The sequence below is a fragment of the Lepidothrix coronata genome, unplaced genomic scaffold, assembly GCF_001604755.1.
Source record: "Lepidothrix coronata isolate B3197 unplaced genomic scaffold, Lepidothrix_coronata-1.0 Scaffold94, whole genome shotgun sequence".
Taxonomy (NCBI): Eukaryota; Metazoa; Chordata; class Aves; order Passeriformes; family Pipridae; genus Lepidothrix; species Lepidothrix coronata.
In genome coordinates, this window is record NW_016690274.1 from 876,469 (window position 1) to 904,252 (window position 27,784).

The following is a 27,784-nucleotide window of genomic DNA, read 5'->3' on the forward strand; positions in this document are numbered from 1 at the left end:
GGGTGAAGCGCCCGGCCGCCGCTCCACCACACGGGTCGGCCGCCGCTCCCGGGGAAGGATGCTGGGAGACTCCCGAACCGCCACTCCTCCGGACCTGTTGGAGCGGGAAGCCCAGGAAGTTTCTCCTCGGCACTTTCCCAAGCAAAGAACTGGCTCGGGGCGGGCGGGTCACAGCACTTGGGGGCGGAGCGGCAGCGGGGCGGGCCCGGCCCTGGCCGGCGGGAGGAGCCGGACCGGGGAGGGGGCGGCCCGGAGCGGCGCCGCCGGGATGGGAGAGTGGCAGGGGGCGAGTCCGCGGCCGGAGGAGCCTGGCTGCGGGTCGGTCGTGGGGGCTGCTGCTGGAGGGGCTGAGCCCGCCATGGAGCCGGTGACCAGGTGGAGCCCGAAGCAAGTGGTGGACTGGACTAAGGGTAAGAGGGCGCCGGCCCTGGGCGCCGGGGAAACTTTTCGGCGGTGGGCTCGGGGGTGCCCCGGTGCCACCGCGGCTGCTCTGCCCGGCGGGGCCAGCGGGGCCTTGGCCAGCGCTAGCCCCAGCGCCAGCCCCAGCCCCGGCTGCGCGGCCGCGCCCCCGGCTGAGCCCCGGGACTGCCCGGCGTGGCGCTCGGGAGTCGGCGGCTTTCCGCGCCTTCCTGCCTTGGCTCCCTACCTGTTCGTGCGCTTGTGCCTGCTTCGCCTTGTGGTTTTGTTGTTGTTTAGTTTTGGTTTTGTTTTTTTACATGGGAAAAGGGGAAGGTTTTGAAGCGAGTTTTGCAAGGAGGATGGCTGACTCGAGGTACGCGTATATACACTGGGGTCCTAACTCATGGCTCGGTCCCCTTCTGTGTTTATGCTGGCCAGCCTGCTTGCATAGACAGGGGGTAACTGTGCTCCTTCAGGCAGGTAAAATCGCGGAATCATAGAGGCGTTTAGGTCTGAAAAGCCCCACGTAAGTCAGCTTTCAGCTTCTCAAGCAAAACCCGTTCACGGTTCGAAAAAACTTCAGGTTTGCAAGTTAAGCTAAAAGTTTATAAAGTAGCTCAAGGAAGCAAGGACTCTTAATACTGTTTAACGGTGATGGGATTGAAACGCTAGACTCCCGCTCGGAGAGTTAAATAGCGGCCCCTTCGTCTGTTTGTCCGCCCGTCCATCCTTCCCACCCCTCATCTCTCGCGTGTATGCTTGTGTCTCTCCCTCCCCCGCCTACTAAAACTTCCTCCTCTGCTTCGAGGTTTGTTCACGGTGTTGACGTAGCTGCGAAAGGCTCAGCGAGACCGATGTGTGGAGCCTGCCCGCCCCTGCGCCCGGGCCCCGGGGTCTCTGGTGGGACGGAGGCGGCGGGGCCAGGGGTCCTCGCTCCTGCCGTGGGGATTTCGGCAGCTTTGGGTGTTATCGGGTCTCTCTTTGAAGGCAGATTAATCCTCCTGCTGTCAGTTCTGGTTGGACCCTGCTAGTGCTTTCCGAATGACGATTGGGATATTGCTGTTGCAGTTCCCGCTCTACTGGGAACGAACCAAAAGGGAAATAAAGCTATGAATTAGGTGAGGGATTTATGACTTCTGAAGTGTACGTCTCCTTTTCTGGTAGGACTAGATTTAGCGTGATCCTCTTGTGTTACACAAAGTATTTTCACAGGCGTTGCTGGAGTTGAAGTTGATGAGAAGTTAGGAATGTTTTCAGAGGTGAAAGTTTCCTCGTATAAGAAGCGGCATTTACTTACAGCAGCCATTACTGCTCTGTCTCAGGACCATAATGCTGATTGGAGTGCATGCCTGTGGTCAGCACTTGGCAGTAGTGCGGCTCAAAACTGAGGCAAATTTGGAAAGCAGACTCATGTCTTCAGACAGGGAGAGATGGATACTCCCAGCCCTCCTGAGAACGTGAACATGTGCGTGAAGGAGCCGGTGCCAGTGAGGGACCTTCCAAGTAGCCTTTGTGAGGAGAGGATTCCACACAAACGTGCTGTGAAGTTATGCGTTAACATATAAATAACTTCCAGAGAAAGATCTCTCTCCTTTTTCCTTTATGCTTGGTATTGGTTTAAGCAGGAGTGCATTGTTCCAATGTAATAAGCCTTTTGCTTTGGTATGTGCAATATTTATATAAAGCTTTTCCCTCATTGTATTTTTTTCTCTTGGGTGCTGAAAGTTGGTTAGCTTGCCAGATCAAAGAGTAAACCTGCTAATCATTTTAAAAGCCTTTATTATACTTAAGCATGCTTGGCTTCCTTTCTTGCATAATTTATTTTACTCGCAGGTTCCTTGAACAGGTAACTCTTTAGCTGGACCCTAAATTAGTGTTATGGAGAATGATTTGAGGGCTGGCCGTAGTTGGGAGGTGGGTCTTCTGACTAATGGAAACACGTGTCCTTTGAAATGTAAAGAAATAAATTGAAGACTGCTGATGACTTTTGTTTGTGCTGTTGTTTTTCAGTTTCTGGGTAAGCTTTGGTGCACAGAGTCATTTTATGTCACTCCCTGCATGACAAGACTGTAATAAAGAAATGAGATGTGGAAAGTTTTTCTTTATGGTTCTGCTTTCATCTCTGCACATTAAAATAGACACTTTAATAGTTAGCTAACCGCCTTATTAGCACAATGTTTCATAGTTTATTTTTAATCTGAAATAACTTTTTACTATGTAGTTCACAACCACTGGATTTCATGTTTGACCAAGACAAATATTCTGTATTTTACCTTATGAATACTACATTTAATTCTGAAGGTTGGTTTTATAAAACAAGTGGTTGGAGGGGAGCTTATGCCATTTGCTTTCTTGCACATATCATCTCTGAAGAGTGATACTGTGATCTTCACTGAACTGGTCAAACTCTAGGGTAAGGTATTTGGCTGGTGATATCCACTACCAGTAGTTAGTGCTGTGGTACCATGGAGATCTTTTTTAGGGGCATGACGTAAATAACTGTGGTGGGATATGCCAGCTCTCAGTAGGGAGATTGGTTTTGCAGATAATGATTCTTGCTTATCATACAATGATAAAAATATCTTGGAGAAATATAGAGAGTGGTGAAAATTAGTGGTCTCAATCTGTTTTAATGTTCATTGTGAAACTGAGAATATTTGTCTGGGACCTGTTTTTTTCCCTCCCTTCCAAATCTTTTTACAGTCAAACTTTGATAAATTATTTTTTAATAACTTTTCCAAACCAGAAAAAGTATGGAAATTTCCCCCTGTTCATGAAACAAATCCCTGAAAGTAAAATCCTAAAGTAGGCTGTATAACTACTTCTGGACAGCTTATTTGCTTTTGGTCAACTTACCTTTTTTTTTTTTTCTTTTATTTAGTCATTTGGAACTAACTTTTTTTTAAAAAGGTAATTCTTATTCTGATGAGTTTTGCTCTGTGATTTTGAGCTGTTCACTCCTTAGTAAATACTGTAAATAGCATTTATGTAGAATTTAAAATAGAACCTATCAAAAGTTAGTAAGCGGAACATAAATATATATTTGTAGTCAGGTTTAAAATAAAAAGTGCTCTGTTCATTGTTACCGACAAGAACTGACACAAAACACAGTTGCTTGTTTTCTCTTGCTAACTCAGACTAGAGTGCTGCTATTTTTTGTGAACAAGGGTGTTTTTTCTGGCACAGTGCACTGTATTGTCACTAGTGGGCTGTGCAACTGGTCTAGTTAAATTGAAGCTGCAGAGGAAGAGTTGTGCTTTTATTGTTAGCAATTTTCTTTGTACATGAAGCATTTATCAAGCTTTGACCAAGGATGTGATAACTTTTTAGCTACAGCATCAATGTTTGAAAACTGTACCTGATTTTTTTTTTTTTTTTACTTAAGCACCACCTCAATTTCTATCTGGAAGAAGTGATGACGTAGTTTTAGGTTTCTCTTCCAGTGCAACAAATTCAGATAGTATTTAGAGGTCATTTAGAGGTCATATTTAGCCTTGAAAAGGTACGTATTTGGCTAGGATGCTGTGATGATTTACTTCTGGCTGGATTTATGCTCTCTAAACAATATTGTCTGCACTGTTTTCCTGACTATACTGAGAAGGTGTGTTTGGGTCTTGATTTTTTTTTTTTTTTTTTGAGTTTTTCTTGTTGAGGTATAAGCTAACATCTGGATGGTGTTGCAGTTGACCTGTGGTCTTGCTTCTGTGCAGTCTAAGATGTCTGGGGGCTCAAAGCCCTCACCTGTATCTTGCAGCACTCCCTTGAGTGCCCACAAGCTCCTCTAGAGGTATTCCAGGAGTTATTCAGGTGGTTGTGGAGCAGGTGAGTGGCCATGGAAGTTGTAGGACATCTGTAGTACACTGCACAAAAGTGACTTAGTTTTACTGGTGCAGCAACAATTTGAAGGAGACAGAGGGATCTGATGATGCGGAGAAACTTTTTCAGGTCTCAGAGTCCCCTGGCTGCTGGAAACCCCTCAGCTATGATCATTCCTCAAAAGATGTGAGGAAGATGAAAGCTGCATTTGGCATAGAGCCTCCTGTGTGAGAAATGTCACCCTTGCTAGGGAACATCACTGTGCCTCCTCTTTGTTTGCTGTAGCCTGATCTGTCTCTTCCCCCTACTCCCAGGCCTCACATACTTATGTGAGTTGTAACTTCAAGCCAAATTTTACACGGTAAGAACAGTTTGATGCGCTTGTGCTTTAGAAGCCTCTGTTGTTGTGAGGCTCCATTACAGTCTGGCCTTTGTTGCTGTAGCTGTAGTCTCGGCTGGCTGGGGATCACGCGTCTGCTTTGGCCTCCTTATTGCACTCCAGGTTCAGTTATTCCCTTTCTTAGTAGTTCAGGAACATTACTTATTCCTGCATCTATTATGTCATGAAATACTCAGATTTCCATTCCTGGTAAAGCTGTTGGACAACTACACTTATAGGTATGCCTGGGAGAAGAGGGAAAAATATGCTAATTTATTAATAGTTAGCAATTAATCGTGAGGGTCTGGTGTTCTTTTTTTAGAGCTATCTTGCTTATCCAGGGAGATTTCAGCAAGGTCAGTTGTGTTAACTGTGTGGGCTGGGAGCTGCAAACCATAGGTGGATTTTAGAAACAGCTATGGGTGATGCTTAGGATTGGAGTTATTTTTTTAGCCTTCCTTTTTTTTTTTTTTTTTTAAGCACTCTCAAATTAATGCTATGGGGTTAAAATTATTTGGGAAAATCTAACACTAAGAAACCTTAACCAGGTGTTATTTTTTAATACAGGAGTATTTTCCTTTCAGTGGGGAATAGCAGGGAGAGCTGCCCATAACTGGGGCAACAGAAGAATCCCTTTCATCTGTTTTCTTGGTTACTCAAAAAATACTCTATATTTGAGTGTTTGTTAAATAGAACAGAAAATAGTATTGAATAACCACTCTTTGCAGATCTGAGCTGAAATTCTGAATCTAGCTGGCCCATAATGTTCTACTAGCAGAAGGTGAATATACTACATACATCTATTTATATTTATTTGTGGGCTGAAACAAAAACTTGCACAACAAGCTTGTATTACTGCAGTCTTAAAATTATTCATGCATTGTAGTTAAGATCAGTGAATGCATATGAAAAAATAAATCAAAGTTGGCTGCTGTGTTCACGTGTTTAGATCATGATTTCGTGGTTTTTGCTGTGTTGCACTTTCTTGAGCTGCTTGTGGGCTGTGATTTTTCCCCCCCCCTTGATCTTTTCATGTTCACAGTCAGCTCTGTTTATTTGCCATTAAGTTGCTGTTCAAACTACTTTAACTAAACATCAGAAAGTCTAAAAGTTGAATGCTGTCAGGATAATATCTGGAAAAGCAACACTTTAAATGCTAAAATCACAATGGGCATTAGTGGAAAATTGATTGCAACTTTATAGAAGAATGTAGTGAAACTGATAATAAATTTTAGGTATGCAGTGTTCAGAGCAGAGATGCCTGCTCAGGATTAACCAACAAAAGCTGTAAAATGGTATGCTCATGAAGAGACATTTCTTCTAACTGCTTATCCAAAGGTGCAGAGATTGGCCAGTGGGTAGGTTACTTTTTTCCTTCTTTCTTTAAAGCCTTTCCTTGAGGGACAGGAAGTAATTTGTATCTGTTGTTGGAGATTTCTGTAGAAAAAACCTCATGTTTGATGAAATATTGCTCCAGATTTTCAGAACTCTTGTTATGTGTTCATTCCTTGTACTTCCACCTGGGACCCCATGTTTTCAGCATGTAAATCTTCTTGAAAGCAAATCATGCCTTCCCCTGTTTTTGTGCTGTTTAGCACACTGCAAGAGCTAAGGAAAGACAAAGTGCAGGACACTGGATGAAAAGTATGTTGAAATTTGTAATGATGTTTTGTTTTCTTAAGTAAAAGACCTAAGCAAAAAGCTGTTACCCAACACGTGGTACTCGATGATTTGCAATTATGAGTGATGTATGTCTATAGCCTGTTTTCAAGTATTCAGAAGTATGTGGGTTTTTTTGGGTAGTGTTTGGTTGTTCCTTTTGATTTCTTAAATCTAAATTTTTGGATTCCTTGATTTAATAGAGCTACTTCTATGGATGTCAAACAGATGATGACTAGTGACAGGAAATTGCAGAAGAGGTGGCAAAACTGCTCAGTCTTCGATTTGCTGTGTCAACTTAGAACAACATTTTCACTGTTAGGGAAGCTTCACACAGAAGGTGTGTTAATGAAAAGTCTAAACAGTACCTCTCTGAATTAAGTTGAAAAAGTTGATTATAGTTGTATTTTTTTCCATAGAAGTGATGATAGTGGTTTTCCTAATGGTGTCACACAGGTCTTGCCTTGTCTTCCACATACCCTAAATATATAAGTGCTGTCAAAAGGAGGAGTTAGTGGAGCACTGATGATTGCAAGGCACAGTTGAGGAGTTAATAGAACTGGGGCCTCTACAGCAACCTCTCACATATTTATGGTAGTTCTTCAGCACCCAGTTGCTTGTTGTCCAGAGATTGCCCAAGACTTTAGTGTGTTTCTTCACAGGAAGAAACACACTAAAATCAGTAAGAGATAAGAGATTAAAATAAAAATGCTGTTTGACCATGTATCTCTGACTGATGTTAGGCATGGTATACAGTCCTTCCGTCATTTGAGCTCTCATTACATGATTGAGATGGCTTTGGAGTCTTAGCCTTTCATTCAGATCCCTGGGCCATGCTTCCTCTGCATGAGGAAATTGCCTGTAGGTTTCCATATGCCCGCCTCCAACTTTTCAGAGTACAAGCAATAACATTTTACAGCTTGGAGGATCTGCGGGAGGTACTTTGAATCAGCCTGATCTGTTTCACTGACTTTAAACATTCACTACCTATTAAAATAGATATTTGATGAAAATTAGCTGCTTTTCATAATACCATAAATATCACACACGCTGGACAAAACCAAGCATCTGTTTTTAATTTGGTGAGATCAAGTCACTGACCTTCAACTTTGGTCTAAAGTCATACATTCAGCATCTGGCTGAATTCTGTTATAATACTGCATCCGTGTTGTGTTAAAGTAGTTTCTTACATGTGTTTCTCTGAAATACCTTTTTATATGAAGAATGTTTTTTATCACTGTAATGACACTCTTTTTTTTGACTGTTTCTTATACTAGTAGTTAGGTGTAGGTAAGCAAGGTGTATGGTGTGCTGTTGCAATCAAAGCTCTGTGGCATAAGTGTGATCTTATCTTGCTCTTTGATCAAAGGGAAGAACTTAATTAGTGCTCATTAAGGGCTAAGGCTTCTGCTAAAGCAAGTGTTGGTACATGCTTCTAGGCTAATCATCCTGATGCCTCTGTCTTGTGTGTGCAAAATGAATGTTGCTTAGGTTGCCATCCTTTTATCATTATCTTTCTTTATCTCACAGAGTCTTGTTCATTTGAAATGAAGTTCGTTGGGTGAATGCTTTATGAAAAGGTCTGCAATATGCCCATTTTGTCATTAAATAAAAGATACCTCATCTGATACAGGTGATTTCCAAGCCAGAAGAGAAAGACAGGGCTCAAGGTTTTGATTCCTTTGGATATATTACAAGTCTAGTGGACCAGTGAGGCAGACTGGTTTAAGGGCTTCTGTTGGGCTTTCTAGCTTCTGTAGCTTGTAAAAGACCCTATCTAATGAGTATTTCTGCCTTCTGTTGTGATATTACTGCTATTGCCTGTGCCAAAGATGTTTTGTTCTGAGTTGTGGGTCTTGGCAGTACTTTTTTCCTCCTCCTGAACTAGCATTGTGGAAGAGCTCTGTCCTTGCTGTGATGGCCAAAAGGCAACCCTTTGGTGACAAGTACACATGTAAATAAAAGAATGAAAATCTGTCAGTTCATTTCATTGGGACAGCAGTATCATAACTTCAGTGCCTTGAAAATTTAATTTAGAGTTGGCTGCTATCCCACTGCTGCAGGAGGCAGACTGCTGTACCTGGACAGGTATCTTAGCACTGCACTGCTGAGAAGATGTGTGCTTGGCCATGGGGAGGGGAAGGGGGAAGGGAAAAATAAGGGATGAAGACTTTTTTTCCTCTCCCCAGCCCTAGTATATAGAACTTGCCCTGAGTAAGGAGGGCTCTTAAAAACAAGTTCAGACATGCCTGAAGATTGTGTCCTGAAAACGTGTAGGGACCAGGGGATGGAGTTGTGCCCAGAAAGTATTGCAGAGGAAAGGTGGGAACCTAGTGAAATTTTTATTTTATTTTTGTTTTCCTCCCCCAATTATTCTAGTCATGATATGTATTCTAGTCATGATATGCTTCACTCACCCATCCTTTGCAAAGTGTATTCTTTTAGTTTCACCAAACAGAATTTTAGAAGTATTATGGCAAAACATTAGATTTTACTAAATTGTTGGCATTCCTCAGGCAAGCTGTGGAAGAAAGAAGAGACCAAAGATAACTATGCTATAAATTCTGTATGTTTGTATTTTTTTCTTCAAAGTTTGTAGTATTTCATGTAGTATTTGGACTTGGGCTGTATTTACCAGAGGGTGTATATTTCACCTCTTGTGAAATATAATCCCTGTGTCAACATAAAAATATTGTCATCTTTCCTTGTATTTCGAAAGAATTCTTCATCTTTTCTCTTAACTCATGCTATTTTAGGCAACAACACTAGATAAACAAATCTATGTGTGATTGAAAGAAGAACTTGGAAATCAAACCTGCCAATAACATTTTTATTTCTTGCTGGTTTATGTTTTACCCCATCATAATGTTAGGCATCACCACATTAAAAAAAAAGTTAAGAGCATATTTTGCCCTCTGTTATGTTTATAATTTAAAGATAATCTTGAAGGAACATGTGATATTGGTATTTGACTGGGAGTGAGTTTTCATTGCTTATTTGTAAAGGTAGGTGTGGGTTTGATGATGCAGCGCCAAAGCTGGATCATTAAAATGGACTGAGATGGATGCTGTGCTTACTTGGCAGGTACTTGCTGGCAATAGGTACTCTGAGTAGTGGGGGGATCTGTTTTTGTGCTTGCTCTTATGGTAGTTTCATGCTTATTAAATGTTTTGTTCCTTACTGCTTTATGAGACTATGTGTACCAGAGTGATGCTGACTGGTAGGATTCTGATTAGTTGTACTTGTATTCAGGTTATAAAATATCAGGACAAGATGACTGGAGCAGAGCCTTGAGAAACAAAGCTTCTGGAAGTTGATGAAATGTTCTTTTGGCGCCTTATGTAATTCTTGTCTTGATTTAAACTTAACACATCATCACAGAGTCCCTGGTGTTAGTCTATTCTTTCAGCACATCTCTCAGTAGGAATTTGCTGTTATTTTAAAAATAAAGATTTGTGAGAAATTTGGGATGTACCTACCTTACATAGTACAGGCCCAACTAACCTGAAGTTGGTTATCTATGTAGTAGAAACTGTGTCAGTGTGATTGTCTTGGCTGTTTTCGGCTCCTAATGCACTTGCGTTGCTTATAAAGTCCCAAAACGTCTGTTTGGGCTATTTCAAGAGCCCACTTATGGCTCTGCATTGTGGGGCTTGTGGTGAAAGAAAGTGATTTGCCACTGGTCATACAGTGGATGACATTCAAATGGGGATTAAGACATGATTCATTTAGATGTCTGTGCTCCTGTTATAGTCACTGAAGCATAGAGAATGGCTCAGCAGATCTTGTTTCTGTTTCAGGGTGATTTGAATCATCCTCTGGGCTCCACTGAGTGCTGAGTAGGACTCTATTGAGTATCCTGGGACTCCAAGCATGTCAGTTGCCAGCTGGGTCCATCCCATGACATCTGCAGCAGAGGAAGAAAACCTGCGGGTCCTGGTTCAGTGTTGTATTGACTGGATTCTCCTTTCTCCAACAGTCACCTGAGAACTGCTGGGGTGCAGGGGTTCATTAAAAATTATGTGTATGCCTGCTTGAGAAAAAAAGAGTATTGCTGCATTTAACGTTGTTGGAATACTATTAGTCAACAAGCATCTGATATACAAGAGTTGTTGAATGTAATCAGAGTAATCTGTATGTTGCAGAGCTGCAATTACATCTTTTGCTGTTCGTCATCTGATGAAAAATTTGGTATATTTTAACACATAGTTCTTAAAAAATTACATGAGAGTTATAGCAGATGCCAGTGTGATAATAACTGATGACTTCTGGCCTTTCTAGTTTATATAGCTCCAGTGCATTGTCTTCAATCAGTGGGCCACCTTGTAATGCTACACAGAAGGATGAGCAGCAACACATATTACTGCATGAAAAGGAGGCATCTAACAGTTAAAGTAGAATTGGGGGTAGCTGATACTTTTTAGATCTTTATGGTATATTTATAAACACTTGGTGCAGTCTTCTGGGGCTACTTTGGATCGTTTTATAGCAGAAACCCCCCTATCTTAGAGTGCTACTCATGGTGGGAAATAAAATGGAAAATTATGTTTTCCATTGATGTTGCTGCAAACCTTTGATGAAGTAACTAGTCTTGTATATTTTGGGAAGCTGTTTGATATTTTGCCTTCTTAGACCACATCATGGTGTCTAGGTTCCAAGCTAGTTAGCATCTTTGTATGAAATTCTCTCTTCAAACAAGGCAATTGACAATTGGGCAATGGGATGTGGCAAATGTGTACCACTAGCAACATTGTGTCAGCTTTTAATGTAAGATTAGTACTGTGTTCTCAAGGTGATATATTTGGAGAGGAATTCCAGCTCTCAGTAGAGGCAGTCCTATGCTAGGCATGCCTGGAGCCTTTTGTTGAGCTGTCATTCACAGAAATAATAATTTCCAAGATTGTATGTACACTTACAGGTTTGCTCAAATTAATATGTCTTGGTTGCTGCAGAATACTGAATGGACTGTGTGGTTTCTAGAATATGTATAATTGAGCATAACGCATATAATTTATTGTCCAATATCATCCTCAGTTTTCCAAGGGTTAAGAGAGTATTGAAATAATATCTGGAAACTTAGGTAATGCTCTCTTGTGGCTTTACTGAAATATATTTTTCTTTTTAATATTCCTTCCTGTCATTGGGTGTTCTCAAAAATATGTTAACTTCTGAAAACTAGTTTTCTGTTAAGATTTAAACTATTTAAACTATTTTCGTTCTGCCTGCAGCATCCCCCTGGCAGCTTTGTTAGCCATGTATGCATAGCACCTAGGAATGCTTCTGGCACCTAGAAATTATGCACTGTCTGGAAGCTGCACCAAAAAAATGTATTCTGTAAGAGATCTTGGAAAAAAAAAGAAAAAAAGGCCAAAACCAAACCCAGTTTAGCTGTGAGAAAGCATCAAATATCCATCAGTCAAACTGATTGACTTCCCTACAAATATCTGATGGTGCTTTGCTGTGGCTTAAAAGTATCAGCGAGACTTGCTTGGAGCTTAGCAGAGGGTCAGAAATATCTTGATGCCACCCTATTAGGAAGGTAGATTGTCTGCTTACACTCTTGCCTTTTCACCATCACAAAAAAGGAAGATGTCAGATGGAGTGGCTGGAGTACGTATAGGGCTCTTCTCTGCCCTCCTCTGTTCTTCTTTATGTCTAGGAAGAAGGTAGGGCTCCCGGTCAGGTCGATGGTATTTCGAACTTATGTGTGATTCAGACAGAGCCCTTGGTCAGCTTTGCCTCTGATGATCTTAAGATGCCTTTATTATGGTCGGGGTGTTGCACTTGAACTCTCATCTCTGCTATTTTAGGAAGTAGATTCATAACTAGGGCTGAAAGGCATTGTGGAATAATGAAAATGCGTCAGGCAGATAATTGTTTGAAGGAATTGCTTTAGATGTTTAAAGTGATGATAAAATTATGGAGAAGTTGAAAGATTTGGTGCTTGACTGCTCAGTTGACAAACCTTGTTTTTTGTCTCAGTCGTGATGTGCTTTAAAATGCCTGTTGTATTGGGTGCCTCAAGGCAGGTCTCTCCTGTCCCTGGGACAACATTATCAGTGTGTTTTGTTTTCCTAGCTAGGTATGTTAATCTTATCAGTGTTTTCTTCCCCCCCTCTCTGCTGCCACCTTGATTGCCTCAAATGTATGCTGGCTGCTTTTGCTCTCAGAGATCTTTGTGACTAGGCCTTCTCCTAGCCTTGCCCGGCACATCTTCCCTCACCTGTTATTGGGAACCCAAGGGCTACTTTAGGGGGGAACACCTTTAAGCTTAATCCTTTTCATATTGCTGTGAAGCTCTCCAGAGCTGTCAGCTGTGGTGGCATCGGTCTCTATAGCCCTTTGCAGGTGAAGGGCAATGGCTGGTGCAGTGAAATGGTTGCCTGTCCAATGGGTTTGAGTGTCATTATTTGTCTTATGTTTCTCTCTCTTTGTTTTGAGCTCCTTTTGGACAAGAGTTGGGATTTCTGTTATTTGGTCTTGAGGATCCTTATACATCCTGGCACATTGGAAAGGACTTTCATTGCTATATAAAAATTCCTGATGCAAATGTTGTGGGGCTTTCTAATGTGAAGTAATGTATTCTCCAAGTAATGGCAGTGACTCCTAGGAGAATCCAGTAGTGACTCCTAGGAGAATTCAGTAGTGACTCTGTCCATGATAGAAAGATGTATGCACCATCAGCATTTTTCTGTTAATGTCATTCAGCTTGCTGTGACATATTAATGTCATTAGCAGGTGCTGATGGCTGGCAATTCTCATATGCCTCTATGTATTCCTCCCTGATGACTGTTGGACTGTAAGATGCTAGACATCCGTGTTTCATAACAGTGTAGGAGGTTGTCATCCAAATGGTTGGCTATCTGGCAACTACATCAGCTGTTGCGCTACAGCAGACTCTTCCCTGACTAGCTCATGGGTGTAGCAACAATCACAGAGTTTGCAAGGGTGCATACACAAAGGAGAGGCAGCTGTGAGTAATGGACCTTGCTGCAATCAGCCAAAACAGTTCCACATGGTGGTGCGAGAAGGCAGCCAAACCAGATTAAAGGTATCACCCCATTTCTCCTTGGGAGCCAAGAGGCAGGCAGTTTTGCAATGTTTCTTCTTCTTCTACTGTGGGAACAGGCAACAGAGTGTTAATTGCTGGAGTTCAAGAAAAGAAGTTCTTGTGACTAATGAACTGCTCCTTCAACCACAAAAACCTTTTAACTTTTAAAAGGCAAGCTCTTAATTACATGTTGGCCTTGGGCAAGGGGTTGTTACTTTGTATTAAGCACATAAAGTTATCAGGCACGCGGCTTCATGTGCTAGACACACAAGTAATATAGAGTGTACTGTTACTGCTTTTGCAAAATTAAGTAACTTTGTGCTTGACCTGTTGAAGGATGGTATTTGTTTCAGGGCCAGCAAAGGCTGATAATGAGTATAAAAATTACTCTTGCTGCAAAAATGTTGACCTATATTCCTCCTGGAAGAGCCATAACCTATTACAGTTGACAAGCCATGGAGGCATTCACCTTAGGAGACATGTTTTGAAGGGGACAGTGCTTTTGTGTTGCCTGTAGTCATTGTGTGAATACTGTGATTAATAATAATATTAATATTGCATGTGATTAAATTTTGTGCTCATATTTACTTCCATTTTATTCCTTTGGAAGAGTAATTATCTATGCTGCTGTGAAGTTCTTCTCAACAGTAAAGCAGATGGGCAGAGGCTTGGTAATGAGATGTATGGACTAATGGAAGATCTAGCTCTAAATAAAATGGGTTGAAGGTTTACTTTTTGTCTCCAATTGAGATGGGTTGATTGTTTTTTGAGTTTTGCTTTGTCAGGAAGTTTTGCTGTGCAGTCATCTCTAAAGGCTTCCCTTGCTGGAGGTTTCGGCATCTAGGTGGGTGAGGATCTGGCTGACCCCTCGGTCCATAAGCTCTCCAGGCCTGACCAGTTTCCCCCTCTAGGAAGAGGGATTGAGCTGTTGCTGTCAGCTCTGGTCTGCAAGTAACATGTTTTTAGTATCTGTGGCTCTCATTCCAGCATCTTTTCAGCAGGATTAGTGTGTGTGCTTGAGAGAGGGAAACAGTAGTTGAAGTTTAGTGTCTGCAGACCAAGAGGTTGATGACAGTTTTATATTTGTCTGAATTGAAAACATTGGGAGTAAAATAAATGTTGTCGTATTTCACGAGTGAAATGGGATGGGATGTCTAGAGAAAGTACCTTCAGAATAAGACTACTTCTATGTTGCCCTGTTTATTATATACTCATAATGCCCTTCTGTGGATTGCTTGCTTTTGAGATACTGCTACTTCTGTCAATTTGAAATAAACGGTAAGAGAGGAAAATAATGCAAAAAAAATTTTCTGCTTGCTGTGGTTGAAGCAGCATGACTGTTTAAAGGTCAGTTAAATGGTCTCTGTTGGGTGAATGTCTCCAGTGAAAACTTTCAATAGCATTATCTCATAGTCTTTCCTCTTGTGGCTGCATTTCCCTTTATTCCTGGTATTTTCCTGTTAATATGATCTTTGTCAGGTGGTATTCTGTCACACTGGTCTTAGGTAGGAGTAGTCTCACTGTCTCATGGCTGTTTTATAAGTTTTCAGAGGATTTTGGACTTTTTTCCCTCAGTAAAGAAGAACATGCTTATAGAAGTGACAAAGAGCAGCAAGCTTTTTTTTTTTTAATTTTTAAAAAATTTTTTAAAATTTTTTAAACTTTTTAAATTTTTTTTTTTAATTTTTTTAATGGCATTAGCCCTTGTGTGGGGAGCCCTCATTCTTTTCCAGCTAATGGTAAACAGAAGACAGGAGTGCCTGGTGGCTTCTGTGGTGACAGTAAGCAAATAGAATCATAGAATCAGCTGGGTTGGAAGGGACCTCTGAGATCATCAAGTCCAACCCTTGATCCACCACTGCCGTGGTTACTAGACCATGGCACTAAGTGCCACATCCAGTCTCATCTTAACCTCCAGAGACAGTGAATCCACCACTTCCCTGGGCAGCCCATTCCAATGTCTGATTACCCTCTCTGTAAAGAATTTCTTCCTAATATCCAACCTAAACCTCCCCTGGCAGAGCTTAAGACCATGCCCTCTTGTCTTACTGATAGCCGCCTGGGAGAAGAGACCAACCCCCACCTGGCTACAACCTCCTTTCAGGTAGTTGTAGAGAGTGATGAGGTCTCCTCTGAGCCTCCTCTTCTGCAGGCTGATAAATAAGTTGTTACTTCACGGTTTTCTTCTTATGACTCTCCATTACTTGTGCAGAGAGCACTGCTAGAGTTGGTGCATTTTCAGGAAGTTTTAGTGGAGAGAACATGGGGAAGGTGTTATTCTCTCAGTAGTGGTCTCTGTTTGAGGTTGTGAAGCCATTTCTGGGTAAAGAGAGATTATCTGTCTGAGACACTTTCTTTGCTCTTTCAGTAAGTTCTAAATATCACTAATGCCTTTAATTTAGAAAAGAAACCTTCCCTCTTTCTCCTCCCCACCCCTTCCCTTCACTCACCATTCCCCACCCTCTGTAAGACCTAATGATTAACTTGGGTGTAAATAAGGTCACTACAGTGCCTGTAAGAGAAGAATAAAGATGAAGAGTGATCAAATAAGCTTCCATAAATTACCACCTTAAAAGTCCATCTCTGGACAGTTAACAAATAGGGATAGTCTCAGAGGTTAAAGAGGATCAACCTGGTTGCGTGTTCTCTCTTCCCTTACAAAGTATCACACTAATGTATTACTTCTGAATTTGTTTCCAAATACGTACTTTGGGCACAGTGAATAATTTCTTATGGTTTGGAAGTTTGAAAATTTGATCATTGACTGGAGTTTGCCTCACAGTACTAATCGTGAGGCAGATCAACTTGCAGAAGTCCAAGCTGTGGACTCAAGGAGGTTATTTGATCTCTTTAGGTAGCTTGGAAATAAGGCACAGTAATACCTGAGATACAGTATTCATCCAGGAGAGAGGCTGCTCAGGCAACTTTAGGTTGGTCAAAACAAACAAATAACTGCAATTAAATAAAACTGATGATATTTCTTCTTTGGATGTAATATCTTTTTATTAGTGGGCAAACTGCTGCTTCTAAGCTTCCATGCCCTTCAGTTTCAAACAGCCTTTATGCCCATCAGATGACATTTTTAAAAAATAATGCAAATATTAGGATAAAGAGGCTAGGTTTCTTCCAATATTCAGTATTTCAAGGACAGGCAAGGCTTTGAAAATTTTACAATGCTGATGAAATATAACTTAATTCTTCTTTCTAGCCCATTCTTCAAGTATAATGTTAGTCACAGAGATATATAAGGCACGCAGTTTCACACAAAACCTTGTATTTACTGCTTCTCATTACTTATAGTCTTGGTACTGATTTGCAAAAAAAAAAAAAATCTGAGCACTAAGAGGATATCTGAGGTTTGTTTTTTTTTTAAACTTAGTGCTATTTGAAATGTAAGTAGTGGAGCAGCAAGTAGAAGAAAAATAAGAAATTAATTTCTAGGTGACCGTAGAAATAGAAATTGGGAAGTGGAGCATATTAAGTTTAAAAAATGGGTGTAAAAATTATTGCACCCATTGTTTTTAGGACCACATTTGCATCCATCTGTTTCTAGCCTGTTTTTGATGTGTTTCAGAGACTTCTGACATACCTTCCCCGCTCTTGCACTTTCTCTCATATGCCTTCATAACCTAGACAAGGGACATTGCATTGAAGAGTTATCTTCTGTTGCTGGTGTTCAACTAAATAGAAATATCCTTGTGATTAAGTTTTTGGGGAAGCTAGAGCAGGTTCTACATTCAGGAAACTTTGATATGGTCTGAAGCGTCAACATAAGTGTACAAGAAGTATATATGGGGTTTGTTTATTTATTTATTTATTTATAAAGAAAGCAACTAAGAAGAGTGAGGAAGAACAACTGGATTTGCTAGGAAGCTATGAGTGATGCAAAAGTTAATAAGTGACATTTTGGTCACTGCTTTTAATGCAACAGCAGGACAGTAGGTTAATTTTGGTGTTTAAAGTAATGTTACGGTTCAGGATCAGGGCCTTATTGTAAAAAACTGCATGCAGTCTCCCACATGCACATACACATGTAATGTGCTCCCAAAGGACTAAATTGTGTCAGCCATTAAGAATGCAAACCATTTATGGGATTTTCGTCCCTTCGTGCATCTGTTTTGCAAATACAGAACTCAAAGCCTTAAGAGGAGATAGTTCACTTGATACTCTCTTAGAATTGGGACTGTTAAAAGCTTATGTACCACTTTCACAAAAGTTATCCATTTAGTCTTACTTAAAATCCAATTTAGAGACTCTTTCCCCGTGGTTACTGTACAGCTGTTGGTTGACTGGTGTGAAGTTTGACAAACTGAAACAGAGAATTAAAGTAGTTTTTGGGATGCAGGAGAAATATAGTGCTTACAAGATGGATTAACTGTTGCGTTATAACACTTTTTCTTCATGAACAGCTTGTCGGGTTTTAGAAGGTATCTGCCAGGTTGTACCTGTTCTAAGGGTTTCCTTTATCTACCAGTTCTCATCCTTTCAGCTATTGAATTTGTGTTAACTGAGACAAGGATGGGAATGGTGGTTTGTTTTTTTTTTTTAATTGATCAACATAGAGAAAAGAAGATATTTTGCTAAAACAAGCTTTAAAAGTAACATTTTTCTTAAAAGAAAAAAAATAACTAAAACCCATAAAAATTCATACCAACCAAACAAAAAAACCCCACCCAACTGTATAGTGGCATAGAAAAATCTCAGTACAAGGAAAAATTGATTATTCCTAAGAAATCAGTGATGCCATGTAGACAAAGAGAATAGTTAAATGCATGAAAATAAGGAGCTGAAGAAGCATTGCTTTGAAGTGTCAGTAGGCAAGATAACATAGGTGGAAATAGAGGTGACTATTCTACTCAGGTTAACTCTCTGTGAAACAAAAACACTTCCTCTTCAGGCAACTTTGAATTTTTGACACCTTGAAATTTCATCTTGTGATGATGCTGGTATAAACTGTGTGTTACTGTGAATGCAGTATAATTACAATTGAAATACCAAGACTCTATAAGTGAAATGGCTCATTAAGTTGTCCATGAGTGCTCCCATGTCTAGTGCTGTTGTGAAAATTGTTTAAATTTGGTTGTGAATTACTTTAAAGAATAGTAATAACGAAGCTAGGAAAACGGAAAAGTACAGTGGTAGGGAGCTACCTCTTGGAAAGTTTAACTGCATATGTCTGCTACTTAGAAAACTGGAGCAAGGAGATGTGAAGGTTGGAGTGGAACATGCTGAAGGACATACCCCTTGGTAAGAAGTGAAATGGTTTTTCACACTTTATACATATTATGTCACATATTATCCAAAATGATGGTAATAACATCTGGGTCCCAGAAGACCAATCTGACCAGCAACCTGGGATACTGATGTGGCACAGCACAGCCAGTTTTGAACACTCAAGCAGTAAATGCACTCGATGTCTTGAATATTTTGTATCAGGGGAAATGGCAAGTGCAGTGTTATGCAGGAAGGACTTTATTGTTAATGTCAAGTATTGACACTGCAGAGACTTTCTTCATCTACATTGTGTGTCGTCCCTTCCAAACAAATATTTAGAGGGTCAAATAGGATTGTTCAGCTAACCTATGCATGTAGGGCCATGTATTAACATGCTATCTGTGCAACCCTCTGTCCCACACCACACTGTATTCCTCTCTGTCCTCTATGTGCTGTCTTTTGACCACTGTCCCATCAGTCATTAAAGTGCCCTCTTATATTCATGAAGTCCCTGGTGCCAAATACAGTCCTTTGACTGGTTCCTGCTATAGAGCATCTCTGATACATATCCCAAAACCTATGCCCAAACCTGTACCTTGCAGGCTGTCATTTGATGCCATGGGGTACACGCGTGTGCCAAGGAAGGTGTATGGTTGGCCCACAATATGGAATTTGTCCAGCCTGCTAATTGCAGTGTTTCTCTGGTGCACTGACATGCCTCCCAGAATATGCTCAGACACAGCCAGAGCACATGATGGGGCCCCCTCTCCACCCGTAGTTTTGCTCTCTTTTGCTTTGTCACCACTTTTGTTGAGGACCTGGAATGTTTTCTGGCAAGGTGCAGGTAGGTTGGACTAGAAGACCTTGCTGTGGTCCCTCTCAACCTTACCCATTCTGTGATTCTGAGTTGAGTAAGAAGGAGATAAGGGTAAGGAGAGAAAAGTGAAGTGGATAGTGGGAGGAGGTGGTCTTCAGCTATACGTCATGATTTACAGATTGTCCAAATTCCATAATTTCCACAGCTTCCAGAGTTTTTGCCTCTGGGGACTGAAACAATTTCATAGTCCTGCTATGGATTAAGCTACATTATGTATTTCACTTGAACACTAAAACAAATTGTTTCCCTTAAAAAAAAAATCTGGTTCTTGTAATCTTGTGAATGACTCCACAGCTAGCATTGGGACTATTTTATGTTCAGTGCTATTTATACTTCTGGAAGCAAAATGGTAAAGTGTTTTAAAGGCTTGTTTTGAGTAAAAGTTTTCCTGTGAAATGTGTGTGTTAGAATAGTTGTATAAAAAAAGAAACCACACGACAAATTCAGCATGGTTGTGTGAGTTGGAAAATTCTGGGAAATGCATTTCCTCTGCGGTTGCATTAGTGTAGGGAAAACATCTGTATCTGTTGGTAGCAGCAGTAAGATTTCTTTTGGGCTTCTCTTTGGAGCTATTAATGAATGTGAGGAAATACATGTCTCCAAGTGGGGTCTGCAGCCAAACTAACTAAGAACTCTGTGTGGGGTCTCATGAGGTACAAGTCAGGTCTCAGACAGAGGAGCTCTCCTGACCATAGTTATGCCATTTTCTGCTGTTTATCCCCCATTCCCCTGCATCTTTCTGCCCTTGTCTTCTGTCTGCAGTAATTCCACAACAGAGATGGCAGACTGGTTTGTGTCCTCCTACATATTTTCGCAATTTACAGCCCATTTTACTAACTGAAGCTGCTGCTGAAGTTGAGCTTCTAAAGGTCCTATTGCAGTGGTGGAGGCACAGGGGCATCTGTGTGGCTTGCCTTCTGCTGTAAAGATGTTGATATGAGGTGGCTGGAACAAATTTCTCTCTCGTGTGGGCTAACTCTACCTCAGTTTTGGGTAAAACAAGTTAAGTTTCTAGTAACCAACTATGCATCGCCTTGTGCCATCTGGGATCCAATGAAGTGAATGTTTTGAGGTTATGTCGTCCTCTTACATGTGGCCTGGAGGCCCCTGGTGGTCTAGTGGTTAGGGTGCAGCACTCTCACCGCTGCGACCCGGGTTCGATTCCCAGCCCCCGGGTAGATGGAGCTTATCAGCCCTGTAAGGCAATCCATCTAAGAGAAGGTCACTCTAAACAAACCTACGGCCTGAGACCCTCACTGCCACTGTCCAAGCTTGCTTGGCCCCGGCAGATGAACCTCAGGATTAAAGGGTGGGCTCAGTTCAGCGCACACTGTGTCTCACCTAAAAAATCCACTGCGCAGGCTCGAAGGGTAATGACCTTTCCCAAATCTTCACTCCCGAAGACTGACCATACATATACATGTGGCCTGTTTACTAACACAGTGAGTCAGGCTGGATCAGCCTGAAGATGAAATGGTGATTGTTCTCCCACCTCAGTTCCTGTTGCCACCTAGCTGCCGAAGAGACAAATGCTGTGGTATGCATTTGGTGGTTTGTTCTGAAGTAGTCATCCCATGTGCTCTGTACTGGAGAGAGCACGTGAAGTGGATGGATTCCCTACAAAGCCTAGCACTGTATGGAGGGAGGGACAAAGGTCTAGTGTGTAGATTCTTCTCAACTGCAACTTTCAGTAGCTGGATACCACTGTGCTTTCATTCCTGCCAAAACCCTACTGTGCCTAGGCGAAGCTGTTATTTACATTAATGAAACAAACAATTTTTCAGTGAGCAGACCTATCGTGACTCAGAAGTTGCTAATTCCTGTTTGAGTACAATTTAAAATGTATTGGCCAGGAGGTCTTAAAGTGTACTTAGTGTAAAGAAAAACAAATACTGTAATCATCTGGTTTTCTCCACTTTTTGGTTTTGATTTTACCACTTGCTTTTATTTTCTGCTGGAGAAAGATTTTGTGGTTCTTTGAGCTGTTGGGAAACAACATGTGAGCATCCAAGAGGAGTGTGGTTATCAAGGCCAGAGTGGAACAGATTCCTCACGTTGAAACTTTGGTGAAAGTTTCATTGTCAGAATTTTGACACAGTACATGAGGATGATGCATTATGTTGCTAATAGCCTGTAGGATATGTTAATATATCCTGATGGATGTGGAACCATTGTGCACTCATTGCTTGGGTGGAATTAATGAAGCCACTCTACGCTGGTGTACTAAAGTAACTAACTTTTGTTGACGCCCTGTTTAAACAACATCTTTGGATTAGTCATGTTATCAGTTGCAAGCCACTAAAGAAGAGAATTTTTTAGGGTGTAGGAAGAAGCTGGCAGTGCTTCTAGACCTTTTAAGTCCTGTTGCATCTGTCTCTCAGCACAACCATTTAGTTGTCTTTCTTGTCTCCCATAATGCATATATGTGACTTTAAAGTCACACTGAGTGATTATTACTGTGCTAAAAGCTCTGTATTTGCTGACCCTGTCAGTTATGTCTTCACTACCAAAATGATTTTATTAGGTTGTGACAAACATTAGGCTATGTTCACTGGACATGATGACTGTCAAAAGAATTTGCATGAATTAGTTCAAGAACAATCTTTATTTTAAAAAAATTATTAAAAAAATGTGCATTTTTTTTTACTGCCAATGCAGTAGTCTACTACAATATGCTGTGCCAAGCTCTGTGGGTTTAAAATAAATTTTTTGGTGGGATAAGTTGATTGCTAGATTTAATAGTAAAAAATTAGGGTGAGAAAGAATAATAAGATCTGGGTCATGCTTGCTTGCTGAAGCGCTGCTGTGTCTGTTGAGAGCCATTCTAAACCCATTTAATTACCAGTATTTTAAATGCAACCAACACATAAATAAGCACACCTTTGCACATATTAGTGTATTGGGCAAAGAGATGTTTTCTTGTTTCAGTTTGGAGTTTATAGTAGTTCCTAAGTGACACTGGAGCAATAAGTGTTGACTAAACGAAAGTGCCTCATTACAGCTACAACATACTGCCATTTTATTTGGTTCATATTTCCTTGCTTATTCAGCACCCAGCAGAGAAACACAAATTGCACCTTGCCACAAGTAGGATATTGTTTTTACTGTGAAGTCGGGGAGGATGTTGTCAGAAGCATCCCTGAAGACATACTATGGTATTGGCTAGGAAGCTATTTGGGTTTGTCTGCCTACAGCAGGTGTGTTCTCTATTTTAATAAATGTGTTTGCACGCATTTGCTGAATGTTGACTTTCATCGCATATTCTGTTGAAATTTAAATGTGCCAGGTCTGTCTGCACAGAACATATGGATATGCTTTACTTCCATCTCATTCATTTAGTTTGCCAAACAAAATCTGTTAAAGCATGGAAAGATGGGTTTCGCAAAGCATAGCTGGTCAAATGAACTGATTCTTAAAAGAGAAAACCAAAGCCTGAGTGTTGCATTGTGTGAAGCTACTTCGTCATGTGGAACTTAATCCTTGATGCATACAGAGAATGTACACCAAAGCCAGCAGGAAAAAATGATGTGCATCAGTTTTCTTCTTTTTTCATCCTTAATCTTTCTGCAGTCAGCAGTCTTGTTATGGTGGTAGCTGGGATTAGCAAAGACTTATAGCTGAAATTCTGCCAGCAAGATATCATGCTGCCAGGTGTTTGAGGCCTTGAATATGAGCCCCTGTTTGTGGTTCAAATTATTCCTTCTTGGAAACCCATTTTTTTCTCCTGATGAGTATTTGGGGTACCACTGTGGAGTCTGGCTGCCTGGGGCTGAGCAGGGCATCCCCTGAACAAGGGGATGTCTCATATCTTCCCTCTTTTTCCCAGGTGAGTCAAAATTTCAACTTTAGAAGCCAAATGATACTTAATAGTCTGAATATTCCCAAGAGGAGTCTGTTGTGTTCTCTCAGGGAAGTGGGTGATATCAGTGAGAGTGGCAGCAAAGCCACATGGGATTATGGCCTAGGGAGTGCAGCAGGGCCCCATAGCTTTACATAGATGTCCAGTCCAGTTCTGCTTGTGAAAAACATGACTGCATTTGTGTTCTGACACCTGCCTAAAAATCAGGAATATAATGAAATAGGTTTTTTTGTTTCCTGGTATACTTTACTTTTCATGTCTAGGGGGAATGCCCTGTACAACTGGACAAGGCTTTCATTTCTTTCTGTTTGGTTCTGGCACAGTGGTCTATTTTTCAGTGTAGTGAAGTGATTTTGACTTACTGTCTTCATGCTTGTGTTTCCTTTATAAGGGGAGATTTTTCTGGTTAAACGTGTATGTTATTATGCTGTGTCCTGATTATTTTTTCCTTTTTTTTTTTTTTCCTAGATACATGAGATGCCATCATGGCTTGCTTTTCTTTATCATTACATTTTAATTTTGCCTTTAATTTGAAGCCTTAAAGCTATGTCATAATAAGAGCCCTCCTATGGAAAATGGTAGAAATGGGTTTCTCTTCCCCACTCCAATTTTTTCACGAATTCCCAGAAAAAGAGCTATTAAAAAGAAAGAAATTTCAAATTTGAGTTTTAGCTGAAAATTTCAAATTAAATACCATTAACTTTTCAGCTATTACAGAATAGCTTTTATCCCAGTTTATTGTATGCTACTATTCATTTTTGTCAAATGTATTTTTGGAGTTCTGATGCAAGTTCACTCATTATCAGCTGAAGGTACAATTTCTAAGTTAATTTACTCTTGCAGTTTTTTCATTTGATGTTAATATCTCAAGCTGGATTACTAAACTCATGGGAGCAGCTGTGTGATTCACTGTGATCTATGTCCTAGTATTACTAGAGTCTATTTTTTGCTGTATTTTTGTAACCAGTCTGCAAAAGCTTTGGTTGTGTCTTTGGCTGAAATTGATACCACAGTTCAATATCAGTGTATAGCTTTTTCTTCTTTCCTACTACCCCTCCAACTCTAATTACTCTATACAGAGTTTTGTAATTTTTTTTTTTTGAAAATCTTGTGTCACTATTGCAGTAAATAAACAGTAATTACAGTAAAACCGATAGCAGCTTTCACTAGCAAAGAGATAACAGTTTTCTTAAGTCCTAGGATAAGATCTCACCCTTACTATGAGAGTGATGAGGCACTGGAACAGGCTGCCCAGAGAAGCTGTGGATGCCCCGTTCCAGGAAATGTTCCAGGCCAGCTTGTGGGGCTTCAGGCAGCCTGATTTAGTGGAAGGGGTCTGTGCCCATGGCAGTGAGGGGACAAGGAAGGCTGTGGAAATAGATAACCTCTAAGGTCCCTTCCAACTGAAACCATTTTATGATTCTAAAAGTAACTAAAAGGGAAGCTGCCATGTACATTATGGTGCTATGTGTCGCACAGCTTTAGAAGTTCTTTGTTCTGTGCCAGCTAGGTAAGTGTTCCATCCTGAGTGTTTGCAATAAGGGGTAAGGTAAGCAGTCTCATAGGAAAGATGACACATTGTGTTTACTTCTGTAGGCTTCCTCAAGCCTTCAGACATTTTTGTTTGAGTCTTTCAGTGTTAGACATGACTTTGGTGACACTTTCTTTCATGAACCTGTTCACCTTTCCCTGAACCTGTATGGATGCTGAACATTCATTGCATACTGCTGTGTGAAGGATCACTCCTTTATTGCTTGTTTGGACCTGTTACATGCTTGCTTCATTGGCTCTCCCTAATTCCTGTATTGCAAGAGACAATATACAGTATTCTTTCTGGTTTTTTCTATGCCACTTCTGACTTTATAGGCCTTTATCGTGTCCTTCTCCACAAAATATTTTCTTCTCTTATATGTACCCCATGTCTGCTAAGTTTACTGAAAATATTTTGTGAGGAAAAATACGAGTAGGTTTTTCTGGCTTTTGTAGAGAGAGGTCTTGCTTTATAAAACTTTTGGAGTATTGGAAGGATTCGGCAAGCTATTTTGACTCTTCCTGGTAATACTTCATGATTGTAAAGTGCTAAAGTTTACAGTTGTTCTCAGATTTACTGTCTGGACCATGATAATGAGTACTGCCAGAATGGTCTCAATCAGTGGCTTTGTAGGGAGGACTGATAAAAAGTGTAGCATAACACAAGGCCTGTCAATCTGAGATTGTATCTATACTGAGCGACTAAAGGTTAAACACAGTCTTTGTAGCCCTTCTGGTCAGGATAGTTTACAACACAGATTCACCTGCAGTTCTTTTATTACAAGGCAAAGCTTTCAGTTTTGTGTTCAAAAAAAAAGCTAAGGGATTTATGGATGGATTTGAATGGAATGAATGGATTTATTTTGAGGTAACGTGAATGCATGTGTATGTAGTCTGTTTTTCCAGGCTAAATATATTAGTTGGAAATACTGAAAATAGAAACATGTTGCAAAAGCCTTTCTATGCAACTGTCAGTCAGAGGGATTACAGAGGGGACAGTAAAGCACTCATTATCAAGGTTGAAGGCTTCACCATTTCCCTCTGTCCTGCTGTGACCTTAATGAGAGCTGCCCTTTGCATCCCTGCTGGCAGGCAGAGCCCAGCAATTTGTCTGGTACCATCCCAGTGTGATCCGGGAGACAGATAAGAAACTTTGCTACTATTCTGGCTATTCTAGGCAATGCCTGTCCTCAGCAAAGCTGTACTTAATGCCTGATGAGGCAACAGGTTGTGCCTACTTAATTAGGATGCAGATGCTTAGACAAAAAGGTAGAGGACTTGCTTACAGCTGACATGAGAACTTACTTTATAAACAATCTGGTTTATGTAGGAGACATTTTTTGATGCTGATAAGAAGCAGCTCTTGCTCTTGAATTCTTTTTTTTTTTTTTGACAATAATTGATACTTCACGTGGTGGCAGTGTTATGAGCATCTGTGAAATTACTCAGGAGTAAAAAAATGGAATGAGGAAGATTTTTTTACCTTTGTACTAGATGATAATGTGAAGTTCTCTTGAAGGCTTTTGTTTGCTTTGCAAGCTTAAGACCTTTGAACTCTTTCCTGGCCCCTAAAAGTGGCTCACGCCAATTGATAACTAAACTTTTGTTTTGGAAACTTTTGGACAGATAATTGCTAAGAAGCATGATAGGTAAGAAACAATCAGGCATGTGGATCCTAGAAGAGTTATTTTTTTTACCATCCTTTTAAAGAACCTTTGAATTCCTTTGTTAAAGTCATCTCTGGTTCTGTTTGTAATATTGCAGGAGGAGAATGGCATCTATGATGTTACAGTGTAATGACCTTCCCACTGCATTCTATATTAAATAAAGTTATATTTGTTTTCTTCTTGAATTTTTTAATATATTTCCTTTCACCCTGTAGCTGTCCTACTGAGCTACTTCAGCTTTTCAGAGCTGCCTTGCAGACTCTTTCTCCTTACTTTCATTTGCCTTCTCAGGGATTGATTCATCTGCTTATGAAGTAGCTATTTTCTCTTGCTAGTGTTCCTTTGCTGCCTTGACTCCCTTCTGCTTTTTCTTGAAAATGATGGGAGGAAGCTATTACAATAACCGTTATAAAATGATGTGGAATATAAACGACAGTATAAATGGGGTACAGTGGGGTGTGTCAAAGATTCTCATAGAACTGATGATCTTTCGAAGCTTGGGAAGGATGGATTGAAGCTGATGTGTGCAAGGAACCTTGGAATACTAAAAGTGGCAACTGAATAGACCTCGAAGAGGAGACCAGAATAAGAGTGAACTTAGGTGGGAAGGCCAGTTTTAAGGTGATGAGGCAAAAAAGGCTTTGGCAGTCCCACTTAACCAGCTATCCAAGGTCCAAGGGAGCCCCTCAGTGGGATGAGAGCTGTAGTTGAACCTCAGTTTTACGCTGAGATGCCAGGTGCTGTCTGTTAGAATTGCCCAACAGAGAGGAGGGTACATGATCATAATAATAAGGCTTTATTATCTTTGACACTGAGCAATGATTCCTATGATAGTGCTACGTGAAGGAAAAGGTCTTGTACTTATGAGTTCTTCCTCTCTTCAAGTGGCTTGTGCTCCTGCTTCCTCGTGTCAGCTTCTGACATTTTATGAGCTATCCTGAGAATCTGTTCAAGTTCCTGAACAAATAGAAAGTCATCCTGTGCATTCTAGTTTCCCCTAGTCAGTCCTTCCTCAGTTTCTTGCCCTGTCTATCTTCCTTGCTCTCTGCCTCCTCTGCCCCCACCATGTTGGAGTATATAGACTCTGTGTAGACTCTCTGTTATCCCAAGAGAAAAGAATGAGGAAGAGTGGGATGGTGGGAGTGAAAAAGAAATGGTGAGTCAGCTGTTTTTTGACCTGTGGCTGTAAGACATTAGTTAACTGTTGCTTTATGGTAGGTAAATTCTTTGGTAGTGTCCAACACAAGTAGAGCAAAAGGTGTGAAACTGCTTAACAAGTCTACTCATAAAACACACTTCTCTAGTTCTTAGGGTGCAAGATAATAAATAATAA

General features: G+C 40.7%; 1 protein-coding gene across 1 annotated transcript in view; it reads left to right on the forward strand.

Moving 5' to 3' along the window:
• Positions 1-260: 260 nt before the first annotated feature.
• Positions 261-27,784, forward strand: part of CNKSR3 (CNKSR family member 3) — a 64,643-nt gene continuing 37,119 nt past the window's right edge. Inside the window, exon 1 of the mRNA XM_017822032.1 lies at positions 261-410. Within this exon, the coding sequence (XP_017677521.1) occupies positions 269-410 (142 nt within the window). The 5' untranslated portion in view covers positions 261-268. The remainder of the gene's footprint in view (positions 411-27,784) is intronic.